The sequence below is a fragment of the Pseudochaenichthys georgianus genome, unplaced genomic scaffold, assembly GCF_902827115.2.
Source record: "Pseudochaenichthys georgianus unplaced genomic scaffold, fPseGeo1.2 scaffold_971_arrow_ctg1, whole genome shotgun sequence".
Lineage (NCBI taxonomy): Eukaryota > Metazoa > Chordata > Actinopteri > Perciformes > Channichthyidae > Pseudochaenichthys > Pseudochaenichthys georgianus.
Window position 1 is genome coordinate 17,795 of NW_027263494.1, and position 13,288 is coordinate 31,082.

A 13,288-nucleotide genomic window follows, 5' to 3' on the forward strand; every position below is an offset into this window, starting at 1 on the left:
TTGCCAGGGCCCCTCCTGATAAGTGACGGAATGTTGTTGAACTGGCAAGATCCTATATAACCTGTATGCATCTTTCACTCGGGGCGCACTCTCTCAGAATACCTTGTCAGTTATACCTTGTCAGTTATGCCACTTATCAGGAGGGGCCCTGGCAGGAGAGATAAGCTTTCCAAAGGAACTAAAACTGTCAATCACTAATATATTGAACCAGGAACCCATTCAGCAAAAGGGGGAAGTGGGGAAACTTGTCAGCAACACATGGAGGCTAAGAAATGGAGAACTTGATTATAAGACAGGGAAACTAACAGGAACTTGCCCATTGCCCTGTGCTTGGCACCCAGCCCCCTCCTGGGATATTAACAATGCAGTTAATAATTCACAGAGTAGATCATTTAGAGGCAGGTATTGTTTTCATTCTATTCTGTTGTTTATCCATTTCTTGCGTTTCAGCTTTATCAGAGCTGGCTGTCGCTCTGGAGATAATGGGTAAACTTGTTATCACCAACGGTACATCCTTAGCCGCGTTCACACTGCGGTACTTTTCCCACAAAGGTTCATGCGAACTTAGTTCATGATCGCGTTCACACCAAAAAGAGCCGGTACTAAAAGTAGTTCATGCGAACCTTTTTACCCCCTCGAAAGTCCCTGCTAGAAAGCAGGGACTTTCGAGCGGCTCTTTTTTGAGAAAAGAGCTATATTCCTGATTGGCTGGGCGAATTGCAAACCACGCCCCGTAAAACTCCCAAAAAGTTTTGTGAAGCCGCCATTTTATTATCCTCGCATTAGCATTATTAGCATTAGCCCAGCGCAGAAACGCAGAGAGACTAACTTATGGCAACACAAAATAAAACATGGGAGCGGTGGAGATGAGGAGGTGTCGGCGTTCTGGCGATTTACTCGGAAGGCTTCAGTACACTCTTAAAAATGTTGGGTTGTTTTGTCAACCCAACCACTAGGTTGAGCCTGTTGGTTAATTTAATTGGGTTATTTTGATGGAAATGGGTATTCTGAGAACCCAATTCGCTAGGTTATTTCTGTTGGGTATGGAGTTATTAGCTGTTGGGTTGCAATTTCTATGAAGTTGTGTTGGTTTGTTTTGGAATACCCAACACATTGGGTTGACGTGCGGGCATGCGCATGCGCATTGCACAACCCGCGAAACCAAGCACCTCCCACTACTCTCCCGCTCCAACACGACAGTTTTGGTCGGACGGTCCCACTGAAGTGAAGAGAGGAGACTCAAAGCAAGGTTTGTTACATACATTACATATACATTGTTTTACCATGTAGTTGACTTGATATTATTATATAAAGCATCATATTGTTGTTAAGATGTAAGTTCGTGGAGCACTATTGTGTACATTGCATCAAAGTAACAAGCTAACACGTTAGCTGGCTAGCTATGTAGCAAACACACTATGTTGTTGTTACTCGAAATGACCCGAGAAATGTGTCATGTATTGTAGCTAGAAGGACAACGTTAGTTATCTCGTCAATTTGGCTTTTAATGCAATATCACACAAGTGAGTGTTATGGAGAGGAAAGCGTGGTGGTGAATCAGCTAGCCTCTGCATGCTAGCAGGCCTCACCTAGCTAGCTCACCAGGCTTTCCACAGCTTAACCGCCGACTAAAACTTTGGTAACGTTAACGTTAGGCCTAACCGTTATGTTAAAACAGTGAAAAGACGTTTGGACTACTGAATCTTATTTCATGTTATTGTATGTTTTTTTCTTAATGGACTCTGTTTGTGTTGATGTTTCAGGTTGATACGAACAATAGATGGACGATTTTGTGACCTCAAAGTTGATTGAGTGGCAGCTTCCAGGGCTGATAGAAAGGTTCAGAGGTAAGCTAATTTATAAGTCATCTCCATGCCTTCATTTTATGGGTACTGTGTTATGCAGGGTTCGTACGGGTGCTTGAAATCCTTGAAAATGCTTGAAATTTGACGTGGTGTTTTCAAGGTTGGGAAAGTGCTTGCATTTTGGGAATGGTGCTTGAAATTGAGATAAAGTGCTTGAAAATGTGTATGCTTTACTTTAACAATAAATTGCTGTCTGACTGAATAGTTCGCTTGTTAGATTAAAAGAAAAGAATTGCTTCGCTTCTACATAAAACAGCTCCGCTGCACCTTCCCGCGCTATGCGCGCGACCTGCAAGTGTTTGTGTTACGTGTGACCTGGGCATTCTGATGAGAGTGATAGATGACTGTGTGCCAGGACATTGCCGTTTCAACGAGCGTTGGCTAGCAGAAGACAAAGCCATGGCTAAGACGAGGGTCAAGCCCACGAGTAGCCTCCTGCAAATTTTGCAAACACAACGATGCGAGAGTCTGCGCTGACGAGCCACATGAAAGGTACGCCGTAGTAGAGCATTTTAGATTAGGCTAACGTTGCATGTTACGTTTGTTTAAGCTAACGTTTGCGAGCTCAATAGCAAACTCGATAGAGGGATAATAATAATTGCACGGGACAAACGAGCCGGTTTTTTGTTTTTTTTGCGGAGGGATCTAGATCGGCTTGAAGGCACATTATGCAATGTGCACATTATCCCGCTTATTACACGGCCACATTCTCAACAAAGTAACGACATGACTCCCAATAATAATTGAAATGCTTTTATGGATTTAGAAAATGATTTTATTGATTTAAAAAATAGTTTTATGTATTGATTTAAATTTAAATTCCGCTAAGAAAAGTAGTCCGTTGTTACTGTTTGAACTAACGTAACAATGGCAGGAACTGCTTCTTTAGTGTTTTTGAGGAGCTTTTTGATTACAGATTTGAAAACATCGTTGCTTGCTTTAAAAGTAGCACAATTCATTTTGTCAAACCTTAGGAAGTATCTAGATATCCCTGCCCTAATGCCAAAGGAACTGCACACTGAATATGTGTCGCCGTAGCTATGATGTCTATGTCTGGACCGCTGCGTAAAAAGGAGGGTATCTGCCCCATTACTTCTCTTCTTACTTCTATAAGAATAAAACACGGAGGCAGCTGATCTCAAAGCATGCTCCCCTCTCCTGCAGGGTGGCGTGGTCAGCTGCAGCTCACAGAATCAGCCCCCTGCAAAAACAGCACTGGAAAGAGCAAATAGAGCGAAATGAGGCATGGCTAAAATGCAGGATCTTTTTGGTCTATATAGTCTTTTTTATATAAAAAAAACTATATTTATATACTTTATATAGGTTGATACAGTAGCCCCTTTTTTTTAAATAGTTTTTTTATAGGTTTTGCTATCTGTTTTGTGTAGCGTGGTTCTACAAGCAAGTCAATGCATTCATTGGGTGGTATCAGAGAGTTACACGGGTCTGTAAATGCAATGAAAACAATTGGCCACAGCAAATCATTTATATTAAACATGTAATTTTTACTTTTGAATACTTCAGTACAAAGGATGTCTTGTATAATTTAAGTGATATATGTGTACACATATAAATCATTAGTCAAAAATGGCTACATTTAATTAAAAGGTATAATATGTGGTAAACTGAAGAGCCGTTTGGGAGCCGAAAGAGCCGGCTCTTCTTGGTGAGCCAAATGATCCGGCTCACCAAGAAGAGCCGGAATTCCCATCACTAGTGTTCAGAGGATGAAGCACTCACGGCATTTCGTGTTATAGTCACGAAATATAATCTATTGATTCGACACAGAGCGATTTTGAAAGCAATGTATTTCTACTGTATGTTTCGTACCTAAACCAAATGTGACTTGCTCTATCGAAATCAGTCGCATTCACCCGAAGACACATTTTCGTTTGTATTACTGGTCTGGGGGAAGCTCGCGAGTGTGTTTGTGTTTATTGCGTTTGTGTACCGGGGAAACACTCACGAGAAACACCGGCTGCTGTTATGCTTGCTGTGACGTTACATTAGTCCGTTCTCCGCTTGTAATCATGCCGAAGCTTCAAAGTTGTATTTATCATCTGAATTTGCCGAAACAATTTTAATATTCTGAAAGCCAAGACTTTGTTTATTTGAAAACATGAAAACAAACTGTCTTTTATATAAAATTGAAGTATTATACAATTAAAACTACATGTTGCTTTAATCCCATGTAATTGTAGAATGAACACAGTCTTCCTTTGAAGATGTATAAGTCAGGAGTCTTGAGTAGTCAGAATTACCTACAAATCATTGGACACATTTGTAAATACAAATATCTTTACTGTTGTGGTTTACTGTAGTTTACTGTCTAGGGGTGGACAACTTTGATGATGGAGAGGGCCACTATATTTCCACACTCTCTCTAGAGACCCACATTGCATATATATACTGTAGTAAAAATAGGAGATCTCCAAGCTCAAAAAGCGTTGCACGTTCTACATTTTTTTGCTAATTTTTCATTTGAATCCTGAAAAGTAAGATTTTTTACTTAATTTCAAATGCATTTAATAATAATTTCAAATGCATTTAATAATACTTATGCTAACTTTATGAACTTAAATACAAATACATTGGACATAAAAAAGACCATACCATTGTAATACAAGTCATTAAGCTACTAGTATAGACTGAAGTAATTAAAAACCCAGTGTAACAGCTGAAATCAAATCAACCTGCGGGCCACATTAAATTAAGGTGCTGGCCGCATGTGACCCCCGGGCCGGCAGTTGCCCATGTATGGTCTACTATTGGATTAATTGATTAACTGAACTGGGTGTTCCCACACAAATCAGATGCATGGCTGGTGTTCAGCTGCACTACTTCCTGAAGGGATATGGGCTTCAATATTCCTTGTCTAATACTATAGGATTAATTTATTATCCATTATATGGCACCCAGACCCTAATATCTATTCATGAGTTGCAGTTTTAGTCCTAGACCTTTCTAGAGCTTGTGGTTTATATGGATGGTCACCGTAGTAATATGTTGTGTTCTGTCTTTCAGATGAGGCTATTGATGAAGAAAGCTTTGGGTACCTGGATCTTCACACCATCACCACCTTGATCCCCAGAATAGGCGAGAGGCTAAAATTCATTAACAAACATAATGAATTTGTAAGTTATGCAGTTGCATACACATTCACCATGTTCTAAATTAAAATTCAGACGGACGGACTGACAGACAGACATTACCCTTCACTGCTTGCCCTTTTAGTTCAGAATTCAGATGAGTCATGGGATATGTTTGCTTTAGATGTAAAACTCGAATTCCTGGGGATGTGAGAAGTCTTTTTATCCATTTACGTGCGGTACATCATGTTAATTATGCTGCAAACTATTTCCAGTGTTGTGAAATTGGCTGCGGTAGAACATTTAACTACATGCGATCTTTCCGAAGACACTTACAGCAGCATGAAAATGTTGAGGAGGTGCTTGGTGTACCCGCTCAAGATCCAGTCCAGCCTGAGTTCCTTAATGCTGAAGGCCAGCCAGCAGAGGAAGTTGAGGAGTGGGATGAGATTGAGCCAGAGGGCATTACTGATCGGGTAGCACATTTTTTAGCTCATTTGAGGTCTGTGCCTTCGCAAACATTGTCCGGCATTCATTTTTTTGTTGAGCAGACCTCTAGTTTAATCTCTGACATTGTGGGCAGACTGCAATCAAGGACCTTGGCAGTTTTCAGTAGTTTGGGACATAATCAAATCCCAGAGGTAGACCAACTAATGGTGGAGTTCCAAGACTGTGCTGAGCCCTTCCGAGATCTAGACACTGAGTATAAACAGATGCAGTATTTTGTCAAATTAGGAGGCTTCATTGAACCAGTTGAGGAAACTTTCCATCATGACGAGGTTTCCTACGTCCAGAGAAGGGACTCTGCCACCGGCACTGTGAAACAAGTCGCGGTTCCTGACACGTTTCAACGTGTTCCACTTACACGCCTTCTAAGACAGGTCCTTGAAATGCCTGGCAATGCTTGATTGGCAGCAAAGAGATGGTGGAGTCCTTCAGGATGTCTTTGATGGGGAGTTTTGCAAAACACACCCACTCTTCCTGAAAGAGACTTCCATTCCACTTATTTTGTACAATGATGACTGTGAAACAGTCAACCCTCTAGGATCAAAGACTGGAACACACAAGCTAGGCTTCATTTACTTTCTGATCAAGAGCTTGCCACCAGATCTGCTCTCAAGTTTACGGTCGCACTTCCTGTGTGCAGTATACAAATCAGATGATGCAAAAACATATGGTCTTGATGATGTCCTGCGCCCCATTGTTGCAGAGCTGCAGTTTCTAGAGAAAGAAGGCATCCCCGTTGACACCCCTACTTTTCAAGGCGTTGTTAAGTTCTCGCTTGTCCAAGTAGTGGGGGAGAATTTAGGCTTAAATGCCATCCTCGGTTATTCCAAAAGTTTCTCTGCTAACCATATGTGCCGGTGGTGCAGAGTGCATAAACGTATCTCGGAGCATCAGACATTGGAAGATCCAGCACAGCTGCGTAATATACACACCCATCAGGCAGATCTGGAAATCGCAAGCCTTTCAGAGACAGGGTTGAAGAGAGACAGCAAGCTCAACAACCTCTCTTTTTATCATGTAACTGACAATGTGGCACCGGACATTATGCATGACATTTTAGAAGGAGTAGGCCCCCTTGAGGTCAAGCTCATCTTGAATACTCTGATTGAGCAAAAACTTGTCACACTTGACCAAATGAACTTCAGACTCACAAGCTTCGATTATGGCTTTTGTGATAAGGCTAACAAGCCCTCTCTGATTAGCAAAAATGATCTTAGCAGACCGGAAGGGGCCATGCGGCAGTCAGCAGCTCAAACGTGGTGCCTTATTAGGCTACTGCCCACCTGATCCCCGCCCACCTGATCCCCGAGGGAAACAAGGAGTGGGAACTCCTCCTACTTTTACTACTGTGCATGGAGTTCATCTTCTCTCCCTCTATTACCATCGCTGCAACACTGTTTTTGACCAAGATCATTGAAGAGCATCACTCCCTCTTCCTTGAACTTTTTCCTCAATTACATTTGCGTCCAAAGCACCACTTCATGGTTCACTACCCACGAGCAATCAGAAAACTGGGACCCTTGATGCAGTTTTGGGCAATGCGGTTTGAAGCAAAACACAACTTCTTCAAACGTGTCAGTCACATCACATGCAATTTCCGCAATATGTGCAAGACAATGGCGTATCGGCATCAGATGCACCTATGTTATAATTTTCTATCTGGCACCATGTTGAGTCACACTACGGAGGTCGGCCCAGGGTCCACCACCTTTCTGTCCTCCATAGACGGATTAAAAGAAATCCAAAAGGATCTAACAGATTTTCCTGTTTTCAGTGAGGTTTTGGAGCCAGCCTGGGTGACCTTCAAGGGCACTAAATACAGACCAGGCATGACAGTATTCCTCTCCTACGACCCAGATGGTGAACCCCAGTTTGGGCTTATAAAATCCATCATACTTCTGGGTCAAATGACAAACACAGCAACAACTAAGTTTGTCATACAGAAGTGGGAAACAAACGGTTTTGAACGGCACTTTCATGCATAGAGTGTGACCCAGACTCAAACTTTTGCAGCTGTTGATCCAAGTAAACTACTTGATCATCATTCATTACATGCTGTGAAATCATACAGAGAACATGATGACTGTTTATACATCTCCCTTCGCTATAGAGTATTTTAGAATAAATCAACTGACAGGGGGGGGGGGCTTGATGGAGGGTGAAAAAGATTAAGTAGAGCTAGGGTAGGGGGGTGAAGAGTTTCAGTGGAGACTAGGTGTGGGGGGCTGCTTTAAAGTTTACACAGTTCTCTATCCACACGTTTCCTAGGGGTTGTGGGCATCACTTCCTGTCGATTTCATTGAATCTCATTGGATTTGATTGGATAAAATTGACAGGAAGTGATGCCCATAACGCCCTAAGAAACTTGTGGATTGAAGCTTGTTCAACTCTTAAACTCAGTTGAACTAGCTTCAATAGAGCTGTGGGGTTTAAAGCTTCAGAGTGCTGTAAATAATTGCCCTGCACAGGTTAGGCATACTGTGTGCCCACCAGCCACACTCCCAACACCAGATTTGCCAGCTGCCACAGTTGCAAACGCAAACCCAGAGATGGCTGCACTTCCAAACCCAGACCCAGAGATGCCTGATGCAACAATGGTGCCTGTTCTGCAGATAGTTCCAGTATTTGTAAGTCATTGTCTCCCAACATTTCTTAAAAGCTACTATTTCTATAAGCTATTTCTTAAAAAATGCTTTTGCTCTCGCGCAGGAAACCTTTCTGTGAGCTTCCTCCAGGAAGTGCTGGAGCTGGACAACAGCAATGCATGTAGTTTATTTGCCTTTTTGTCTGTATTCTTTCAGGATATCTGTGCTGTTCTTTCTGCCGTGCCTGAGGGCAGGTCTATAGTGGAGAGCCTGGACACAGACCAACTGATCACAGGAAAGGAAAGAAAGGCCATGGTGCGGATTTTGGTGTCTCACCTCATTGAAAGATGTGGAGAAACGTGAGTAAAAATGTACAGAAGGAGGATTTCGTTTTTAGATTAGTGTCCGCCCTGACTTTGAAAGGTCATGACTTCGATCCCCGGCCAAGTCATACCAAATACTGTTCAAAATGGTAACCGATGCCTCCCTGCTTGGCTTTCAGTATCAAGGGTAGGGTTAGGGGTAAGTCCCTGTGACATATTGGCGTTAGACCTATGTCCTAAGATTGTAAGTGTACATCAAGCTGTCTGACGCAACATACACAGGAGATGGGCTCCTGGCCTAAGACCACAATGTTCTCAAATACTATTACTTGTCTTGTTGACATTTAGAGTGTTTTTACAGTATGATGACTGTTTTATTGTCTAATGATTGTATCTGTACATGTTGGCCATTTTCAGACCTACCGCGGTGATGAAAATTGCCCTGGCTTCCGCCTTGATTCATGCATTCCCCTGCTTAAATGATGACAGTGGCAGTGGTTTTGTAAGTACTTTTTGTGAAGTAAAACTAAATACTATCTAAAAAAAAGATTGATTCTTTTTTTAAATTAGGCTCATGGGCTTATATGGGGATTATTTTAATATCTTGTCAGGGAACATGGTATGCCAAGGGGCGATCCCACCACCCAGCAACCGGGTTCCTAGAAGAAAGACTCCGTAATATCAGGAAGCAGTTGAGGAGGAGCTCGCGCGGGCCCAGGCCACAGAGGGAACAAGACACTGTGCCCAGCAGGATAGTCATACCAGGTAATGCAATGAAAATCTGTCCCAGATTTGCCTCTGGTTTAGAGTGGTATTTGTAATCTGACAGACGGCTCTGCAACAAAGTATTCTCTGTGGCGTCATATTTGTTATGCAGCCTGTAATGCTGCATCTTAAATCTCAGTGCAGAATTCTGCTCTGGCTTTAGAGCTGTTATTCCATTAATTTTGTTTTTCTGTGAAACTGCCTCAATTGCTGCATCAATGTTGTCTCAGAGGATTTCGCTACTTTTATATACAAGGAAGTTGGCACACGTGGGCATCATTTCAAACCTATGGAACCCTGTCATATCAGTGACATAAGAAAATAGTGTATAGCACATTGAGAGATCACCGGGGTCGCATGTGTGCACATACAGTAGCGTGTGCACATTCTGTTATGCATTGTCACTACTCGTGAGTTTGGATTCCTACAGGCTAAATCTTGGTCATGCTTTTATTAACCTTGCTTCTTTAAGTATTGGAGCTCAGCCATCATAGGTCTTGTCAACTTGCCAGAATTATGTCAATATCTTTATTTGTCCTCTATTTAAAACGTCATCACTTTATGGTCAGGAAAATGTACTTTTTTACTATGCACTAGGAATAGTGAGTGTATTGTCATATTGTCTAAATGACCATGTTTCTCAAGTTGTTTCCATCTTTTAGATTGCACAAGATTTTTCGATCCTCTTCGCAGAGCCTGCACCTAAACTCTTCGAAACGTGGGTTCCTCTTTACGCTGACAAGATCATTCGTCTGGCGAAACGCGAAGGGAAACTCGCATTGCCAGAGGAACAGATCAGTCTGGGTAAGATAGTTATTTTATAACAAACTTAGCAAATGTAAAGAATACCTTACTAATAATAATGAGTTTGTTTTTATATCATGCTTTTCTGGATACTCAAATGCACTATACATAAGAACTTAACTAACAAAACACTCAAACAAGAAAGACATTTTTTTTGGTGATTTGATTGATGTGGAACTTTATTTTATTGTATTATACGACTATTCAAGTCTATATTGACACCCATAATTGTCCTCCTACAGATGCCAGGGGAGAAGTAGCCCTGATGCTGCTGCCCGTCATGCTCCCTCCGCCTGTTTATAAACAGGGCAGAAAATTGGTCCGCGCCAGTGTGGAAGAATCAAAGAGATTCTTCATTGATGTTAAGCCTGTAAGTTATTTACCTTTTTAACAGAAATTCAAATATAAATTCATAGAAATGACTCCAATTATTCTTTTACACTGTTGGAAAGCCTGATTCCTCTTTACAACAAGGGGCAACTTGTAAAGATTGTATTCGTGGAATGAGTGACACAGCTTAACGTTTGTCAGAATACTCATTTCATGAAGCACTATTCTTACAAGTTGTAACTCGGTGTACGTTGTTACTCCAGATCGACGTGGGATGTATAAACCACAGACCACACATAAGTAGACTGGCCACGCACCCAGAATAAATTGTTTAAGACCACGCCATTGAATTTAGGGCTGTCACGCTTCTTTCTTAAATCAGCTGATTGGGTGGGAGGGGGTTGAAAGAGCTTCAGAAGAGAGCTGATGACAATTTCTCTGCACCGGTAGAAATACTTATCTTTTTTCTTTTCTTTCTCATCATAGGTCGGAACTAACATGGTGGAGTATTTGGAGCAAGCCAAATCGTCCAGGTCGTGCCCGTTCGTGCTACTGCTTCAAGATGGGATGCTGTGCTCTCAAGCCTTTGTTGTGATCTCAGGCAAGGCTATTGAGACTGAGACGGCTCTCGCAGCTGTGGATACCTGTTTTAAGAGTTTTTATGTCTTTGACATACAATATACAAATCAGTGTTTGCCTACTTGGCAATTTTTCCAGAATGTTGTGTATGAACTCGAGGGAACTGTTTCCCCAGCAGTGAAGTTCCTGAAAACGCAAATACATGCTTGCAAGTAGACTGGCCTGCATCCCCCCCACCCATCTCTTCCTTTCTCTCTCCTCTCCCTCTTGTTCCACATCTCTACATTGTATCAATAACCCTTGTGTGAGGAACTGGGAATTTTATTTTTTTTATGTGTTTTGATTCTGTGATTTCACTTTTAATAAATCATTATTGTTACATTGGTGTGAGAATATATTTGATCAAGAAAACAACCGAAGGATCAGAGGTGATTAAATGCCAACAAGATGTATCACACAATTGTGATAATGTGATAATTTAGTTAAATTGATGACTATCAGTTGTGCCAATGAAATGTCAATTATAAAAGGGAACAACCCATTATAATTAGTAATAATTCATAATTAATTATACATTAACAACTAAACCCAGCAGTGTAGTCAATGTGAACCCTTCATTGGGTTATATAACCAACCCAATTTGTTGGGTAATATTATATAACCCAACAAATTGGGTTGGTAATATAACTTGTATAACCAACCCAATTTGTTGGGTAATATTATATAACCCAACAAATTGGGTTGGTAATATAACTTGTATAACCAACCCAATTTGTTGGGTTAAATAACCAACCCAATTTGTTGGGTTAAATTAACCCAGCGTGTGTTCTGTCCAATATTTAACCAGCGCTGGGTTGGGAAACTACCCAGATTGGGTTGTTTTTAACCCAGTCGTTTTAAGAGTGTAGAAGCTGCTGGGACTCCCAGCAGCTTCTACTGAAGCCAGTCCCCAACTCCGGGGACTTCCGGCCGGGGACTTTGGGCGGCAGTATACGCCGTGAAGTGGGTTGCGGCCTGCCAGTAAACCCAAAGCAGAAGAAGAAGTGTCGTCAGCGGCTTCATTTGCCTAATCCACCCCCAGGGACTTTTTCTGGTGTGAACGCGATCTGTACTTAGTTCATGCGAACTAAAGAGTTCGCATGAACCTTTGTGGGAAAAGTACCGCAGTGTGAACGCGGCTATTGATGTACGCCTACACTGCAGAGCTTTACCCAACAGTGCTCAGGAACACAGCAGAAGGCGTTTGCATTACTGTTTCCAGAATAGGAAGCTGCCTTGCTCCTTTTTCGTTACAGCTGAGTGAGTCAACTCGTCTTCAATATCAGGTACTATCTAGTTTAACCTCAATTTGTGTAAGTACATCGACACATTTCTGTGGATATTCAGCATCTATTTGTTGTTTGGGTGCTCTGTACACACTTTTATTTTCCCCTTCTCCTTGTACAGGTGAATATTTTGAGTACCTGCCTTACAGTATATCACACTGGGGACTCTGGCTGTTGTTTCTGCCTTTTCTGTTATTTTCCTGGCAGAGAGTTTTGGACAACCTCAAACTATTCAACAGATGCAAAAAAGAGAAAGGTGAGTAGCTTATGGGGTAACACATACCGTAGCTGAAAAAAACAACAAGGTATTGTACCCAAACAACCACAGAACTTCCTGATACTGGATGTTCAGACAAGATAATGGCAACAAAAACTGCAACAAAACATCTCATATCATTCTTTAATATAGCCACCAAAACCAACCCCTCCTTATCCTCATCATCTACTTGACTCTTGAGAGGATATGATGATGGTGGCATCACTTTTTAGAGTTTATAGAAGCCTCTGAAGCCCTCGCTCGTCCTGCAGGGTTGTCTGCTAGAGCCCACCGAGCAGAAAAGTGAAGAGAAGAACCCCCTCTCAGCAGAAAGGTGAAGAGAAGAACCCCCTCTCAGCAGAAAGGTGAAGAGAAGAACCCCCTCTCAGCAGAAAGGTGAAGAGAAGAACCCCCTCTCAGCAGAAAGGTGGAGAGAAGAACCCCCTCTCAGCAGAAAGGTGGAGAGAAGAACCCCCTCTCAGCAGAAAGGTGAAGAGAAGAACCCCCTCTCAGCAGAAAGGTGAAGAGAAGAACCCCCTCTCCGCAGAAAGGTGAAGAGAAGAACCCCCTCTCAGCAGAAAGGTGAAGAGAAGAACCCCCTATCAGCAGAAAGGTGAAGAGAAGAACCCCCTCTCAGCAGAAAGGTGAAGAGAAGATCCCCCTCTCAGCAGAAAGGTGAAGAGAAGAACCCCCTCTCAGCAGAAAGGTGAAGAGAAGAACCCCCTCTCAGCAGAAAGGTGAAGAGAAGAACCCCCTCTCAGCAGAAAGGTGAAGAGAAGAACCCCCTCTCAGCAGAAAGGTGAAGAGAAGAACCCCCTCTCAGCAGAAAGGTGAAGAGTAGCATCCTCTCATCTCGAACG

At 42.2% G+C, this 13,288-nt stretch overlaps 1 protein-coding gene across 4 annotated transcripts; it reads left to right on the plus strand.

The window, feature by feature from the left end:
• Positions 1 to 82: 82 nt before the first annotated feature.
• Positions 83 to 11,226, plus strand: LOC117444874 (uncharacterized). 4 transcript variants are annotated; one of them, XM_034080253.2, is made up of 10 exons: positions 83 to 1,249; positions 1,764 to 1,847; positions 4,890 to 4,999; positions 7,930 to 8,088; positions 8,263 to 8,405; positions 8,787 to 8,871; positions 8,981 to 9,134; positions 9,797 to 9,938; positions 10,181 to 10,308; positions 10,755 to 11,226. In XM_034080253.2, exons 2-8 carry the CDS (start codon positions 1,781 to 1,783, stop codon positions 9,838 to 9,840), a joined length of 762 nt encoding a protein of 253 aa, XP_033936144.1. In that variant the 5' UTR covers positions 83 to 1,249; positions 1,764 to 1,780; the 3' UTR covers positions 9,841 to 9,938; positions 10,181 to 10,308; positions 10,755 to 11,226. The 4 variants fall into 4 exon arrangements, with proteins under 4 accessions (XP_033936144.1, XP_033936143.1, XP_033936145.1 ...); XM_034080252.2 differs by having other exon boundaries at positions 83 to 1,847; XM_034080255.2 differs by lacking the exons at positions 83 to 1,249; positions 1,764 to 1,847 and adding an exon at positions 2,164 to 2,357.
• Positions 11,227 to 13,288: the final 2,062 nt, after the last annotated feature.

Excerpts from the sequence above, each read along its gene's own strand:
- LOC117444874 (XM_034080252.2), top strand. The coding sequence starts at position 1,781 with ATGGACGATTTTGTGACCTCAAAGTTGATTGAGTGGCAGCTTCCAGGG. Across the intron at positions 5,000-7,929 it reads TTAACAAACATAATGAATTT|GTTAGGCATACTGTGTGCCC; the intron begins GTAAGTTATGCA and ends TGCCCTGCACAG. Across the intron at positions 8,406-8,786 it reads ATTGAAAGATGTGGAGAAAC|ACCTACCGCGGTGATGAAAA; the intron begins GTGAGTAAAAAT and ends GGCCATTTTCAG.